The 16,725-nt window shown below is 31.8% G+C and overlaps 4 protein-coding genes across 5 annotated transcripts; 3 read left to right on the plus strand and 1 right to left on the minus strand.

Annotated features, from left to right (window-relative positions):
- The first annotated feature begins 964 nt into the window (after positions 1 to 964).
- On the plus strand, positions 965 to 1,817 carry LOC114177320 (RING-H2 finger protein ATL78-like). The gene has a single exon (XM_028062612.1). It carries the CDS (start codon positions 1,025 to 1,027, stop codon positions 1,691 to 1,693), a length of 669 nt encoding a protein of 222 aa, XP_027918413.1. The 5' UTR covers positions 965 to 1,024; the 3' UTR covers positions 1,694 to 1,817.
- Positions 1,818 to 5,401: 3,584 nt separating this feature from the next.
- On the plus strand, positions 5,402 to 6,427 carry LOC114178351 (photosystem I reaction center subunit N, chloroplastic). 2 transcript variants are annotated; one of them, XM_028064192.1, is made up of 3 exons: positions 5,402 to 5,852; positions 5,926 to 6,051; positions 6,177 to 6,427. In XM_028064192.1, exons 1-3 carry the CDS (start codon positions 5,556 to 5,558, stop codon positions 6,264 to 6,266), a joined length of 513 nt encoding a protein of 170 aa, XP_027919993.1. In that variant the 5' UTR covers positions 5,402 to 5,555; the 3' UTR covers positions 6,267 to 6,427. The 2 variants fall into 2 exon arrangements, with proteins under 2 accessions (XP_027919993.1, XP_027919994.1); XM_028064193.1 differs by having other exon boundaries at positions 5,405 to 5,852; positions 5,926 to 6,072; positions 6,211 to 6,425.
- A 3,817-nt stretch (positions 6,428 to 10,244) lies between these two features.
- LOC114178497 (histone H3-like centromeric protein CSE4) lies at positions 10,245 to 13,741 on the plus strand. Its single transcript, XM_028064434.1, has 3 exons — positions 10,245 to 10,705; positions 10,854 to 10,860; positions 13,110 to 13,741. The coding sequence occupies exons 1-3, from the start codon at positions 10,296 to 10,298 to the stop codon at positions 13,548 to 13,550; spliced, it is 858 nt and encodes a 285-aa protein (XP_027920235.1). The 5' UTR covers positions 10,245 to 10,295; the 3' UTR covers positions 13,551 to 13,741.
- Positions 13,742 to 13,831: 90 nt separating this feature from the next.
- LOC114178352 (carbamoyl-phosphate synthase small chain, chloroplastic-like) lies at positions 13,832 to 16,340 on the minus strand. Its single transcript, XM_028064194.1, has 10 exons — positions 16,081 to 16,340; positions 15,755 to 15,887; positions 15,581 to 15,669; positions 15,430 to 15,490; positions 15,269 to 15,336; positions 15,039 to 15,167; positions 14,864 to 14,970; positions 14,438 to 14,785; positions 14,181 to 14,346; positions 13,832 to 14,109 (listed from the first exon to the last, which is right to left on the minus strand). Exons 1-10 carry the CDS (start codon positions 16,178 to 16,180, stop codon positions 14,027 to 14,029), a joined length of 1,284 nt encoding a protein of 427 aa, XP_027919995.1. The 5' UTR covers positions 16,181 to 16,340; the 3' UTR covers positions 13,832 to 14,026.
- Positions 16,341 to 16,725: the final 385 nt, after the last annotated feature.

A 16,725-nucleotide genomic window follows, 5' to 3' on the forward strand; every position in this document is an offset into this window, starting at 1 on the left:
TTAGGAAGTTTGGCTTACCTAACTAGTTCTCATGTTTGAAATCAAATTTGGCTCTTCATATTTCTTTGTATCCTTTCCATGTGTCAGACAATTGAGTTCAATGTAGACAGAAATCCGACATTAATATTTGTCCTAAACAATGGAAGAGGTATAAAAATGTTGTGTATCATAATCATATCTAGAATGAATCTCTTCTAGATATTGCACCTTTTTTGGTTATAGTATATGGGAGCACACTTGGAAGGGCCAGCCAAAAACACGAGTTTCTCCAACATCTGCCACATCCACCATAACACCATTAAATTAGTCGCAGCAGCTCCACATGGAACATCCACGTGAAACACTGCAAAACAAACGTAAGTTAAAACATAATAAGATCATCGAAAGTTAGTTTATAAGATATTTTGTCGGTTAAATTTTGAAGGAAAAATAGAAGATGAGTTTTGAACGGGTTCACCTGAACGAAATTGGCGGCAGGAGAAAAAACAAAACCATTTACTGAACAACTTTTTCATGCGAGTCAGTTCAACTTTTTATCACAGGAACCAAAAGATGGGACATTATTCCATCAATCTTGAATGATATCATATTTCAATTCATCTTCAAGCTTCACAACTCATTCATGGGTTCACTGTTCCACCTGGCATATCCTACTTCGTCTAAAGTGGAAATAAAATGGACCCATCACAGATAGCAGAAGAAACGAATATACAAAAGGCTCTCTCAGTGGATGTTCCATATCATCATATGCTTCTAATCTATCTCTAACAACCAAGATAAAAAAGTTTAATTTCCACTCCTTCCCAAAAACCCTTATTAGGAATATTCTAAAACCATCCACCACTCACCAAACAACAATAATACTTTCATTTTCTAATCAAAGAAAGCTACTAGTTAGATATCATAATCATATGTTATACCCTACTACTGTGCCAACTTCCCCTATATATATATACCTATAATTGCCTAAAACCTATAACCAACCTCAAGCTCCAACTAACTCTTCTTCAACATCCCATCAAACATGTATGCTTCAACTTCCTTCACTTCACAATTGCTTCATGAGCTTCTCATGGACTCAAGCTCCAGAAAGCTACTCCTTCAAGACCCAGTTCACGAATCAATCAACGTAGCTGACTTGCCCAAATCCCCAGATTCCATGAGTTACAACACGACAGACTCGTATTTCAAAGGTCGTGACTTCGATGCAAATGTTGTCATGATCCTGGCAGTGCTGTTGTGTGCTGTCATTTGCTCCCTCGGCTTGAACTCCATCATAAAGTGTGTGCTGAGGTGCTCCAACATAGTCATCAGCGACCCTTCAAGTGTGAGCAACCCTTCATCTCGTTTGGCCAACACAGGAATCAAGAAGAAAGCCCTCAAGACTTTTCCCACTGTGAGCTACTCAACAGAGTTCAAACTCCCAGGTTTGGACACCGAGTGTGTGATTTGCCTCTCCGAGTTTGTCAATGGTGATAAGCTACGCATTCTGCCAAAATGCAACCATGGTTTCCACGTTCGCTGCATTGATAGATGGCTGAGTTCACACTCCTCCTGCCCCAAGTGCAGACAGTGCCTCATTGAGACTTGTAAGAAAATTGTTGGATCCCAGCCACCAGTGCCACAAACCATTATAAGGATCCAACCACTAGAACATGAAGGTTTCGAGCGTAACTATAGGGAACTATGCTAGTTAATTTCTCACTCTGCTATGAGAAACAATCAATTCTGTTTGAAACCTCAAATGTAAGATATACTAGTTAATTTTTTGTTACTGCATTCTTTTCAATGATATTATGGAGTTCTTATTACTGGAACTAAGATTGCTAGTGTTTTCATGAAATTTAATTTAAAGATATCTATGAGGATGAAGATATAGAAGTGAATTACTGTGGAGCAAGATAAGGGAAAACACGAGTGTTAACTTTTTTTTATGGTCACCATCATTATTATTTCCACTTAACTAATATGTTTAATAAAGTAGAACTATAAGGTGACCATTTTGAATGAAACAAATGGAACACACTCTTTCTCAATCTGAAGTTCACTAAAAATTGCATAATCCAATTAACCTTTGCAGATGCATTCCACCACTTCTTTTTTATACAATTAAAAAATACACATTTTATTACCTTCACTTTCTCTATTTTATTCTTTTAAGTCGAAAAGAGTATTTGATATCAATATTTTAGTGTGTAATAAATTAATATCACTTTGCTTGATAACAAGAGAGTAACAGATAAAGCAACCTCCCAAATATTTCTAGACCCACAATTTAATAAAATGGTTTAATTTGAAATTCATATTAATTTGTCTAAGCCAACAAAATTTCTAGGACAAAGAATTCATATTTATTTATTTACATAATAAAACATCACAAGAAAATTATGGCTAGTGGCATTGCTGCTAACACAAGATTCGATTGATCTTGATTTAACCCCAGTTCTTCAATTAGGGGAAGTAATCTAAGAATTAAGATACACATCTTTTGGATTCAGATTTTATTTCAAAATGGTGCAAGTGAATAATAAACCGCCCCTGATTGTTGCTGTTAACAACTAAGAAAAGAAAAACAGAAAGCTGCATACTTTATCCAGTTCATAGAGCATGAATATATAATAAATGGAAGCTGATGCAGAAACCACTAATCAAGTTCCAATCAAATAAATGCACTAAAAGGGAAATGGTGTATCATAGAACTCATACATACATATACCATCTAAGTGGCTGAACTTTGATTTGCTATATAGAAGTTCAACGCATGATATATGCTTTGATCATGCCATAGCATTTTATAGCGTTGTAGCAAATGGATAGGGTAATGTTATATATTAGAGCTATCAAAATAGGTTGAACCCGCGAGTCAATCCGGCTCACCACGGGTTTGGATCGGATTGGATTGAAATTTTCTTACAAATTTCAATACGGGTTGATTTTATTTTTTACCCGATTCACCTAGAACCCGGCTCACTCGGGTTGAACCCATGGTGAGCCAACCTGGCTCACCAACCCGCAAATAAAGGGTCGCACATTTAGGTCATGTTAGGTTGTATTTTTCTAGGCAACACATAGATAATTTGTATTTTTATGATTTTGATTTGTATTTGGATTGTATTAAAGTTTATTTAGATTTTAATTAGAATTATAATTTATTTTTGACTGAAAAATAAATAAATAAAATATATTTTTTAATTAAGTGAGTTCGTGAGCCAACCCGTTTAACCCACCAACTCGCGGTGGACCGGACCGGATTTGAATATTTTTGACTCACTAATAAATAAACCGGATTGGTTTACTAAATAATCAACCCATGGTAAATCGAACCGGATCGGATCAGATTATCCGTTTTATCAGTTCTATTATATATTAGATTTTCTTGCCATGAACTATGTAAGAGCAAATCGGAGGGTAAGAAAACCAGAAAACCGGGAAAGCCAAAGGTATATATACAATATAAATTCATACATATAAAATACAAGAGAGAGACAAAGAAAAAGCAAATTCAGATTAAATATGCCAATAATTCACACCTGAAATCAGATTTAATTTCTTAAGGTATGTTTCTATGCATGTATCCCACTAGGTCTATAAGTGAGATTAATTGTCTAAAGTAATCATGGCCAGATCAAATTAATTGGTTAAGATCGAAATGGGTTTAATTTAAATTAGTGAATATACTTTAACTTTTTGCTTTTTGAAAAATGGGTTCAGAGAAGTTTTTAAAATAGATACAGTTTAGGATTATGTTTCTTTTTAACATATTGTTTGTTTTATTTCACTTTATAGGAGTAATAGTAATTATTAGGGCTGAAAATATGTTATCTCTTCCTGATTTGGATTACGCTGATGTAAAGTTGTTAATTGAATATATTAATTATCAAGCCTTAAAATTCATTCAACTAAAAGGGTCAAGTTTTATACTAACTGTCTTTAATCTACGGAAGAGATAACCAGTTAACAAAGATTTATGCAAACAAATATAAGTGATATAATAGTATTACTACAAAAATATCATTAAATAACTACCAATTTTATATACTAAAATAATTAGTTACTAGATTGACTAAATAAGATATTATTTTATAAATTAAAAATTATTAGTATCTTTGATATAAATAAAAAATTATAATTAATTTATAAATTTGAGTTTAAATTATTTTTTAACAAGCACCAAGTTTTAGCCACTCAATATTATTAATTATAAATTAGATTCTAATTTTAAATTAAAGATGATTTTAAACATTAATTCATTAATGACTAAAATTTTCTTGGTTAGAAATTAATTTAGACTATTCAATTGTAATTTTTTATTTTTAAAGAAACTATTTTAATATTAATAATTTTTAATTTAGAAAATGATATATTAGTTAATATAGTAATTAATTAATTATGTACCTTTAAAACTGATTATTTATTTAATGATTTTTTTAGTGTATTATTTTTCTATTACATTTATGTAATTCAAGTTTTGTGAATTCAAAAAATGCCATAAAATATAATTTTAATAAATAATATTTATATTTAACCGACAAATATAAATTAGGACACTTGTATTTTTTGGTATCACTCTTTTTTTTTTACTACCATTTAACATTACTCTTTATTATTATTTACTTTATTTTTCTTCAAAAAGTATAAAAAGTTGTGATTTTGATTTTGATTGATTCTATAAATTCATTAAATAATACTAACGATGAAAGATTGGTTGAAATATGAGAATGTGGCATGATACGATATGCAGAAATCAGAACTCTTGGACTGCATTCAGGTAAGTGCGGTGTGAATGCCTCACCACACCAACCATACAATGTTTTATAACTAATTTATTCTCTCTATTTACAAATCAACCTTTTTCTTAACCTATCTAATAAAAATTGCATCGTCGTCGCAAGTGACCGGGATTACTTTTTTCACCCCATAAGTTTGAAATTCCCACTTTCTCTTTCTTTCTGCTAAACAATAATGGAGGTTCTCGTAGGCACAAGTGGGCCGGGTAACTTTTTGTTTATAATAAATTTCTTTGGGCTCGTATTGGGCTTCTGTAAGGATTTTAAGCCCCATAAAAGAACCCGTTACTTTGTGGAGCGTAATAAACGAATAATTTCTTTATATATAAAATTCTTCATAAACGCTTTTTAAATATTTAAAATTAATTTATTAAGTTAATTTATGCATAAAAAAAGTTAATAGAATAAATGAAGACTAGATAAGAAGTGGGAATTTTGAAGTGGGGCCAGGGATAGCAACCACAAGAAGCTGAAGTGTCACAAAAGCAAAATGGTTGCAAGATATGCCAATAAGGAGTGAGGCAATCGCACCTTATCCACACTCCAACCACAACCTCAAATTACGTTACACTTATCGTATCCACTCCTTATCACAAAACCTCAGCCTCAAACAACACAAGAAAAACGAATTAAAGAAACAAAAAAATAGAGCCACTAGGATTAAGAAGCACACAATTCGAGTTGGCCTTTGGTCTTTTCAAATCAACCTAGTTTTCTTTTCTTTTCTTTTCAACTTCGATCAAAACCAGAAAACTAATTGCATCCACCATGTCCGCCATGAACTCCAGTGTCTTGGCCTGTAACTATGCCAGATCAGGATGCTCCGATCTGAATGCGAAGCTCGCCTCCATGCCTTCGGTTGCATCTCCTCAAGTTTCTGCACTCAAGTTGCCTGTGATAAAGGCTCATCAAGCAAAGGTTACTGAATCTGAATCAAACCAAGGAAGAAGAAGTGCCCTTGTTTACTTAGCAGCTACCCTTTTCACTGCTGCAGCTGCTGCTTCCAACTCTTCAGCCAATGCAGGAATCATTGAAGAATACCTTGAAAAGAGCAAGACCAACAAGGTCTTTTCAAACCCTTGGTTTCTCTCTTTTTCATCGTAATTCAACTAGTTTCTAATGGATTATATTGTTACAGGAACTTAACGACAAGAAAAGATTAGCCACCACTGGAGCCAATTTTGCAAGAGCATACACTGTGGAATTTGGCACTTGCAAGTTCCCTGAAAACTTCACCGGTTGCCAAGATCTAGCTAAGCAAAAGGTAGTTTTGAACTTTCTTTTCGTGAATATTATGAGTTTTTAATATGAAGAAAAAGGTTGTGATCTTTATCCAACTTGTGTAACACTGATTCAAAGTTTTACTCTGGTTTCTTTTGATGAATGCAGAAAGTGCCTTTTCTTTCTGATGATTTGGAGCTAGAATGTGAAGGGAAGGACAAATACAAGTGTGGTTCTAATGTTTTCTGGAAATGGTGAAATGGACAACATTTTCCCGTGTCAAGCTTCTCCTTGACAATGTGCCATAATTTTCTGTGTTATTCTTAATATTATCATTGCTGCTGTTTATGATAATCTATGTTGGTTGTAAAAACATTAGAAATTAAATCTTACTCGCCTCTTTCGTTTACATGAAGCCATTCCAAATGCCTTCTTTGTTCTTCTGAAATTCATAACTTTACTGATTATTTTCCAAATCAGAACTCCAGGAACAGATATCAAACTTATATGCTTTTTTGTTTTTTTTGCAGTTTGTTGTTATCCGTTGTGTTCTTGGATATAATTTCAAAATATATATTATACTAAATCATACTTTAAAACCTCCGATTAATGAATAAGTTACATTCATTGCTGAAAACTCGTTCTCAGAGCATAATCACACGCTAATTTTGCCTTTGATGATTCAAAAAGCTAAAGTTTACATGGGAAGCATATGACACATATACTGATCATGGACGTTTTATATTTACAATATTTATGAGCGACATTTTCTATCACAACTCTTTTCTTATATTTATATTTAATAATCTTTTTAATTAATATGCTAGATTATTAAAACGCATGTGAATCAAATAAGCATCAAACAAAATTTATTTTTTGTTCCTTTTTGTTAAGCCTTTTGCATTAAACCGAAACAATTCAGAGAAGATGAAAAATAAAACAATTAAAATTATTATCTTTTGGAATTTTGATGTATTTTTTCTCCATCGATAAATTTAGTTGGGAATTTGGATTAAAAATACTCATACTAAATTAAATCATTTCGGATTTTTGGATTAAAAATGTTCATAGTATATGAGTTAAACAACTTATTATATTAAATTATAATCTTATATCTTTAAAGTTAATTAATAATTAATAAATATGTGTAAATGTATACTTATTTAGAAAGTTACAATTTAATTATGTTACACTACCAATATTTTTATATTTATTAAAATATAATAGTATTTTAGTGATAGAGAAACCTATTTGTTGATATGAGATAAAATAATTATATAAAAGTTGTAATATATTTTTTATACAATGAGTTTTAAAGTTTGTTGATTTAATTGTGTGGTGGGACGTCTAATATTATTGGGGATTTGATCGGACTTAATAAACATTGATGGAAGGTTTCACAAAAGATGCTAAGGGTGGGACAATTAAGAACGACAATAAATGTGAATGGCAGAATTAAAGAAGATATTTGGCAAAAAATAAAGGAGGCAAAAAGTTAAGAGGTCGACAAGGATAGATGGACAATCAGTATTAGGGAAAAGGCATATAACTCAATATATGTTCTGGTTGATCAAATTTTACTCTTTTGACTATAATATTAGCATCCAACATGGGGCTCGTGACTATCGTGTTCCATAAACCCACCACGTCTAAAGGAAAAGTGTGCCTTCCCAATTTGCCTTTTGAAGCACTATCACCATTGTACTCCTTAGGAGCTTTGGAAGACAAGCAATGGACATGTGGTTTCATAATTCATCAAATTCCCATAGATTTTTAATTTATAATTTATCTATTGTTCTATATTTTGTTTTATATTCTTAAATGTATCAACTTTTGTTATTAGTTGTAGATTTCATGAGTTGTTATTCTTTAAAGCGATTTGTGGGGTAGGATGTGAAAATGGTGGAAGGAGATCTCATGAACAACGCATAACTAAATTTATAGTGGAGGGCCAAAGAATGTCAAATTTTAGCACACGATCATGACCACTTGATTGAATTATGATCTTTTATCTCTTGGCAATTGGATTATGGTGATCTTTAAGGAAAAGACTAGTGAATGTGTGGTTGGTTGTTGAAGTTATAATTGTCTTGTTACATGATTTGGTGTTCTTTACTACTTATTTTTAATCTTACATTTGATTTTGTACTCACATAATTATAACTTACAAATTTTGTGCATGTTGGCATCCGCTTTGTTTGGCTCTTTCTAGTTACTTTTAATTAGATTTTTGTTGGATAAATGTTAAAGAAGACAAAAAGGAGCATTAACTCTTCCAAAATACGGAAAGGTGCATTGGTCTCCCAGAAGACGAAAATGAGCATCAGTCTCCTAAAAGACGAAAAGGAACATTAGTCTCCCAAAAGATGAAAAAGAGCATTAGTCTCCCTAAAAAAAATACAAAAAGAAATATTAGTCTCCCAAATGATGATCTACTTGTTGGTTAAGACTCCCAACTAATCTGGTTGAGTAATAGATATCCAATATGACAAACTACTTGTTTGTTGAGTAGCCAAACTTTAACTAATTTGGTTGAGCAATGAGTCTCCAAAATGTCAGTTTACTAGTTGGTTAAGTAGCCATACTTCCAACTATTTTGGTTGAGTAATGAGTCTCCCAAATGCCAATCTACTTGTTGGCCGAGAAGCCAAACTCCCAACTAATTTGGTCAAGCAATTAATCTCCCAAATGGTGTTCTGTTGTTGGTTGGGCAACTAGACTCCCAACAAATTTGGTCGAGCAATTAGTCTCCTAAATGACAATCTACTTGTTGGTTGATCAACTAGACTCTCAACTAATTTGATCGAGCAAATAGTCTCCCAAACGACGATCTACTTGTTGGTTGCACAGTCAAACTCCCAACTAATTTGGTTAAGCAACGAGTCTCAAAGATGACAATGTACTTATTTGTTGAGCAGCCAAACTCTCCAAGATATCCGTGTGCAATTATATGAATTATTCTAGTTTCTCCATGTATGACTTATAATTGGTATGATCTAAATGGTCTTATGATAACTCTATTGTATATTAACCTACCCACACATTTTATGGTCTTGTGTTGTTTTCTTCTTTTCCAATAATCACCATTTTTGTGTGAGCAAATAGAGATACAAGTTTATAGACACCTTTGAAGGATGGGAAATCTTTAGTTAGAGTTGTAAGATTACAGCAAATGCACAAGTGGTTAATACGTTATTTATAAAAATATTTTTGTATATTTAATATTATTATATAAATAGTATATTTTTATAATTTAAATTCTTAAAAAAATGTATTAATATATTTTTTATTCTGTTCAATTACCTTCGAATATTATTATGAAATATATTATTTTATTAGTTTTCTACTGTAAAATAAAATATTACAAAGTAGATAATCTTAATAGTTAATGAATTACATATTTTTCTCACAGGCATGATTAAACATTAATGTATTGGATAATCATCTATTGATTTTTCTTCATAATATCTCAATATTATTTGATATAAATTGTGTCAATATATTTAGCTTTATTATTCATTCATAAAATCTAGTACAATTTCTAATATTTATATGGATCTATCTTTATGCTTATCTCTCTACCTCCCTCTTTTTCTGTCTTTCTATATATATATATATTTTTAATCATACCAAAACAAGTAAAATAATCAAATCACTCTTGAATTAATTTTGAAGAACCAATAAGATATTATGTAATCATATTAAACTGTTTTTTTATTCAAATTCCAAATCAACATTAAATTATATTGATATGCAGTTTGAGTAAATATTTTTTAATTAATTTATCAACTACTTTTCGTAACTAAGCAATTATATTGGAATCGGACAGAAATAAGTTATGTATCTTTTTAAATACTTAGACAAATTTCTTTATCGTTTTATGCAAGTAAATTTGAGTATATATTCACTCTATTCTTGTTTATTTTATGCAGGTAAATTGTATACACATCAAATTTTGAAAACATAATAATAAAAAAATATATTAACAAAATTAATTAAAAAATAATTTTTAGTATTTAAACTTATATATGATAAGATTAAAAGGTAAACTTTTGAAACAATGAATACACCAAATCTTTTGCTGGCGCCAAACGAACAATAATATGGAAAAAGATGAATCCCCGTTATATCGTGACCGTCCGATAAACCCATACACGGATCACTCCAAATGGATTTTGTTTTCCCTCCAATTTTCAAGCTCTCACCTATATAATTAAATCCTCTGTCCTTCACCCTCATCCATCTATACCCAAACAACTATCTTCAGAATCTTCTATAATCTTCCAAATGGCCCGTACTAAGCAAACAGCCCGTAAATCTACAGGCGGCAAGGCTCCCCGGAAGCAGTTGGCAACGAAGGCTGCTCGAAAGTCTGCTCCGGCAACCGGCGGTGTGAAGAAGCCCCACAGGTTCAGACCAGGAACTGTTGCTCTTAGGGAAATCAGGAAGTATCAGAAAAGTACAGAGCTTCTGATTCGAAAGCTTCCTTTTCAGCGATTGGTTCGAGAGATCGCGCAGGACTTCAAAACAGATCTGAGATTCCAGAGCAGTGCTGTCTCGGCTCTTCAGGAAGCTGCTGAGGCTTATTTGGTTGGACTCTTTGAAGACACTAACCTCTGTGCAATTCATGCTAAGAGAGTCACCATTATGCCTAAGGATATTCAACTTGCCAGAAGAATCAGGGGCGAAAGGGCCTAGTTTCTTTGATTTTTGTTTTTTAATTTTTTTTTGTTTGGCTTTAGGGTTTGCCATTTGTTAGTATAGGTGACGGTACGTTTGTTTATGGATCTTGAAGGGTTTAGTATACCATGTTTTGATCTCTGTTTTCTGTTCTTCTATGTGTAGTACTCAAGTTTTTTCCTGATTAAAACAAACAGAGACATTACTTACTAGTGCTGTTGACATTCGAAACCTGTTAAGTTTCTAATGATTTTTTAGCTTTTTCTAAGTACAAATTAGGATACTTCAATTTATAATAATTGATTTCATTATTAGTAAATAAATAATGATGTTTTAATTTATTTTTTATCCGCTTTTAATTCATCAATTTAATTATTATTAAATCATCACATTACATTATTGAAAAAAATAAAATAAATGATAGTAATTAAAATATTAAATTAAAAATAGATACAAAAAATGGATTAAAATATATATTTTTTTAGTAAATAAGCAATATATATTTCAGTTAGTTAGTGTACAATAAAAGGTCAATTTCGTTTTTCAGTCAAAATAAATATTAAAACTTAAGTGAAAGGTCTTTCCATATTTGTCTGACCAGAAGAGAAATTCATTTATGATTTTATTTTTCTTTCACACCATAGGTTGAATAAATCATGCATTTGGTATCATTACTCACATTTATTTAATTCTGAATTCTTCTGTTGATTTTCAAAACCTAAAACCTTTTGGTTTTCTGATTCAAAGAATGATTTTTAATGAACGGAAATGAAACTATTCATTAATTTGTTGGAACGTATATCAAGATTTCTGTTAAAGAGGATCAATATAGATATTATTTATTATTATTTTGTTATAAATATATAAAATATAGAAATTGGATAATAAAATTTTCAATATCATGTACTAATTAGAAATTTTGTTTTTAATTTTGTTTTTATATTCTATTTATATTATTTATTATATTTACAATCATTTAAAAAAAATATATTGTTTTTCATAAGTTTAAAAAAATCTTTTAAAGACAAAAATTTAATGAAAATATTGACAAAATATCTTAAATTCAGAAGTCATTTCCAATACTGTTATTTTAAAGGATACGTAGCTTAAATATTCATCGGTAATCAATATTTTTGTAGAACATATTTTGATCAATTTTCGTCAGAAGCATAATATTGTAGAAAATTAATCTTGTCTAGTTAAAGTTTCCATGAATAAAATAGAAGTTTACTTTTATAAAATTAAAAATTAAAAATAAAATATTTTTTTGTAATAAAAGTAACATATAAATATTGTTGTAAATACATAACTTTGTCTTTTAGAAGTATTAAAATTTGGGGATTATGGTTTTTAAGAATATAATTTTTTCTCCTATCAAACTTTCTGTTGTTAAATATAAACATAAATATATATATATATATATATATATATATGTTAATAATAATATAGTATTTTTTTATTCTTACCGTCCATTAAAACCAAATTATTATTATTTTTACTATTATTACGTACATAGGTGCTGTCCCGTTTATGTGTACGCATCTTTTAATTATATGTGATATTAATAGATAATGATAATATAATATTATTAAGTTAATATATAAAACAAAACTAATATTTGTTAAAAATAAAATAAAATATATAAAAAAGATAAGAGAGTAATTGTTAATAAATAAAAAAAAAATTGTAAAAGTAACAATCAATTTTTAAAAATTTAATAAATAATCATATTTTAAATGATAAAATTGATATTTTGAGATGTATAAAAAAAAGAAATTCTCGGATAATGATTATCTTTTGTTTTTATATTTTTTGATATATTGTTTACATATAAAAATATTAAACTAAATAGATTAGTTTTAGATAAATTATTAATAAACAAAAACACTTTATAGTATAATTGAAATTATTTATTATATATTTAATACATAGTTATATATTTAAAATATCTGCCTATTATGTAGAAAAATGTTTATCCTATACCATAGACAAATTAAAATACTTAGAGAATTTCATTTAAACCAGCTTAAAGTTATGATTTCAATAATTTTTCTAAAATTATTGAAATTATTTTTACCAACTAAAGTAGAATCCTTCTTACCAAATTGAAGGGGACAGATATTCCCAATCCAATGAACCCGAAAACTCGAGAATATTCTCGAGAAAAAAAAAAGCCTAAAAGAAAATCTAAAAGATGGAAAACATGAATCCGGGTGATACGTCGAGACCGAATCTTGACAGTTGGATCCAGTCTCACACGGATCACTAAAAATCCAAAGCGCTCAGATGAAAAAAAATCTCCCTCCAAAATTTGAGAGTCTCACCTATATAATTGAACCCCCTCTGCTTCTTCTTTCACACCAGAGTCTGCTTCTTCCTTTACACCAGAGTCGTTTCCAAGCTTCTCAGCTCTTCCACTAACCAACACACAACCCTTCCAGAAGCTTCCAAATGGCACGTACAAAGCAAACGGCCCGCAAGTCCACCGGTGGCAAGGCTCCCCGGAAGCAGTTGGCCACAAAGGCTGCTCGGAAATCTGCTCCGGCAACCGGCGGTGTGAAGAAGCCCCACAGGTTCAGACCAGGAACCGTTGCTCTGAGGGAAATCAGGAAGTACCAGAAGAGCACAGAGCTTCTGATCCGAAAGCTCCCCTTCCAGCGTTTAGTTCGTGAAATTGCTCAGGACTTCAAGACGGATCTGAGGTTTCAGAGCAGTGCCGTTTCGGCCCTTCAGGAAGCCGCTGAGGCTTACCTGGTTGGACTCTTTGAAGACACTAATCTCTGCGCCATTCATGCTAAGAGGGTCACCATCATGCCTAAGGACATTCAACTTGCTCGTAGAATCAGAGGCGAAAGGGCTTAATTTTAAACATTGTGTTATTACTTGTTGCTTTTAGGGTTTGTGTGTTTTTCTTCAGTCTTTTGTGGTTTCTATGTGTGCATCTTAGAATCTGGAGTTGGTGACTTCTTCCATTGACACCCTTATGTACTTAATCATGTTACATAATTTTAGTTTTCAAATATTTGTCTCGAGCATCTTTAATTTTGTTTTTATTCAAGGTATAATTCTCTGTTCTTACAAATTATTGTTGCAAGAATTAAAAATAAATTGTTGGTTCTCTGTTACGCTATCAGTGGATGGGAGAGTAAAAATTGTTCTCATTGTTTTTATTTTTATAAAATACTCACACAATGTTCCGTCTTCAATCAGAAACAGAGTATATAAAAGCTAATTCAACCCTTAGAGGGTACCCAATTGATCATACCTTAACCAACACTCTCAAAATTACACTATTATGTGATTCTTGGAGCAGTATGCAGAGTAAACATTTTCAATGGTTATGCACCAGATAATGTAGATATTTTCGGTTCAAGTTTCCTTGTCTTCTGCTGCTTCATTAGTTTTATAAATTCTCCGAAAGCTGCATAATGAACAACAATATTTATAACGATTGCAACTGGAATAATTATAGCAGCAGTTTGTATTTCATACCGTAATCAGAATCATGAGGTCCTGGTGAGGCTTCGGGATGGTATTGAAGAGACATTATTCTTTGAGCAGGGAAAGCAAGGCCTGCGCAACTTTCATCATTAAGATTAACATGTGTAACTTCCACTCCTTCTGGCAATGTAGCAGGGTCAACGACATAGTTGTGGTTCTGTCATTATTTTAAGGTTCTGTCATTATTTTAAGATCAAATGTTACTAACCCTCTTTCTTTTAGTGTAGAAAGTTCATCAGATCGCATACCTGAGCACTAATTTCAACATGGCCTGTTCGAAGGTTAAGAACCGGATGATTCCCTCCATGATGACCAAATTTCATCTTAAAGGTTTTGCCTCCTAAAGCCTGACCCAGCAATTGATGGCCCATGCAAATTCCAAAAACAGACACCTTTCCCAGAATTTTCTTCACTGTTTCAACTGCATAAGGAACAGCAGATGGATCTCCAGGGCCATTGCTGAAAAGCACCCCATCAGGATTCATCTTCAAAGTTTCTGTTGCTGGCCACGTCGATGGTACAACAGTGATTTTGCAGCCATAAGACGCCAAACGCTTAAGTATATTATGCTTGATTCCAAAATCATAAGCAACAACCTGTGATTCATTAAACGGCATCAGACAAAGAAAAAGGAATGTGGAAGTGCCTAAAGAATGCTTCTTTCTAACACTTACATGGAAAGTCTCTCCACTCCCTCCAGAACTAAAATCCCATTCTTGCTTTGTTTTATCAACCCATTCATGCACAGTTTGACATGATACTCCACTTATTAAATCAATACCTGCAAAATGAAACAACAGTCACTCGCTTCTACAATGTTTCCAGAGCCTCAGAGATTCATATTCATACCAACAATGTCCCAAGAACGAGACATCTTAAGTAGTTCCTCATCTGTTATAGAATTGTCGGTACTCAACACACCAATAAGGCTGCCATCTTGTCGTAATCTGCGTGTGATAGCCCGTGTGTCAACATCATCTGTTGCATCACAAAGCATCACCAAAGTTAAAGCCAAAAGCTACAAACGAATTTATCAAAGTAACACTTGCAGGGTTTATGCATTCGTATACATTACTCACAAATTCCCATGATATTCCTTTCTGATAAGTAACCACTTAAAGTTTCTACACATCTCCAGCTTGAGGTACTACATAGATTTATTACAAGGACAAAGAAAAAGTAAGCATAGTAAAATATAAAGTTCAATCAGTGAAAAGCTTTCTGGAGAATGTAAATTAACCTGATGCTTAAACTTCTAATTACTAGACCAGCAAGGAAGCACTTTCTTGATTCCTCATCATCTGGCAGTAAGAGCATCAAAAGGTAACTTTTAGACAATTTCCAAGAACCAAGATTCAAGAGACTTAGAATTTAAATCTAAAAATACTCACCAAAATTTACACCAGTGTTACCAATATGCGGGTTTGTCATCAGCACAAATTGACCAGCATAACTAGGATCTGTTAGAATTTCTTGATACCTGCAGTGGACATATATTAAAAAAAGTTACATATATCCTTATTCAGACCTAATGCATGTATGATCCATAATTTATCTCATCTCACCCAGTCAATGATGTATTAAAAACCACTTCACCCACTTGGGTTCCTGAAGCACCAAACGACTTTGCTTTCCAGATTGATCCATCTTCTAACACAAGCCTAGCATCCGAAGTTTTCCAAGGCCTTTCACCCTTCTCTACATTTCAATCCAAAAAAAAATTGATCAATTTCTTCAAGCCCCATGTATACGTAAAGAATGTGTTCACTTCAAGCGTAAACCAAATCATAAACTACCAAAAGGAAAAAAAAAGGTTGGAATAAAAATCATGGCACACGAAATCGGTTTGTTGGTAAAGAAAATGGAAGAGAAAGGAAGAAGAAGGAATTACTAGCAGAGCATCTGATAATTAAGGCGCAAAGCCTAGGTGGCGACTTGGAACCGACGAGGTGACTCAGAGGCACACCGACGCCCAAAGATTTTGCTGCCATTGCCACCTAGAACCGTTCTGAAATCACTTCTGTTCAGGTTCGGATTATGGTTTTTTCTTTTCTTTTTTTCCATGAAAGTTGTCCTTTTATGTTTCTTGTTCTGTCGTTTTGAGAACAGATACCACTCGTTTTCATACACATTTTTTTTTTCTTTTTCTGTTTTTAATTTTTGATGTGCTTGTTCCGTCTTCATCTCCTTTTCTTCTTTGGTTTCTGAAAAAGGGAAATTCCACTTGCGTGGTTCACCAAGCACTTCTGCGACTTAGATTTTTTTGCACCATCAATGTCTAAACAAGTTGTGGCAAAGAATATTTTTTCTACTTTTCAAATACTCCGTATTAATTATAGACAGTATTTTCCTAGTTAATCTCTTCTCAGTTTTAAAAAATAAGATTATATTCAGTATAAAAAATATTCTCTTAATTATTTACATTAACTTCACTATAATTATTATAAAACTAATCATCTTATATGGGTGAATTATTATTTAAATATTCAAGTACATGTTAAATTATTATTAATATATGTCAAGCCATTTAATCTTA

Source organism: Vigna unguiculata, chromosome 3 (assembly GCF_004118075.2).
Source record: "Vigna unguiculata cultivar IT97K-499-35 chromosome 3, ASM411807v1, whole genome shotgun sequence".
In the NCBI taxonomy this organism is placed as follows: Eukaryota; Viridiplantae; Streptophyta; class Magnoliopsida; order Fabales; family Fabaceae; genus Vigna; species Vigna unguiculata.

Excerpts from the sequence above, each read along its gene's own strand:
- LOC114178352 (XM_028064194.1), bottom strand. The coding sequence starts at position 16,180 with ATGGCAGCAAAATCTTTGGGCGTCGGTGTGCCTCTGAGTCACCTCGTC. Across the intron at positions 15,168-15,268 it reads AAGGAATATCATGGGAATTT|ATGATGTTGACACACGGGCT; the intron begins GTGAGTAATGTA and ends GTGATGCAACAG. Across the intron at positions 14,971-15,038 it reads TCGTTCTTGGGACATTGTTG|GTATTGATTTAATAAGTGGA; the intron begins GTATGAATATGA and ends TTCATTTTGCAG.
- LOC114177320 (XM_028062612.1), top strand. The coding sequence starts at position 1,025 with ATGTATGCTTCAACTTCCTTCACTTCACAATTGCTTCATGAGCTTCTC.
- LOC114178497 (XM_028064434.1), top strand. The coding sequence starts at position 10,296 with ATGGCCCGTACTAAGCAAACAGCCCGTAAATCTACAGGCGGCAAGGCT.
- LOC114178351 (XM_028064193.1), top strand. The coding sequence starts at position 5,556 with ATGTCCGCCATGAACTCCAGTGTCTTGGCCTGTAACTATGCCAGATCA. Across the intron at positions 5,853-5,925 it reads AAAAGAGCAAGACCAACAAG|GAACTTAACGACAAGAAAAG; the intron begins GTCTTTTCAAAC and ends ATATTGTTACAG. Across the intron at positions 6,073-6,210 it reads TAGTTTTGAACTTTCTTTTC|AATGTGAAGGGAAGGACAAA; the intron begins GTGAATATTATG and ends ATTTGGAGCTAG.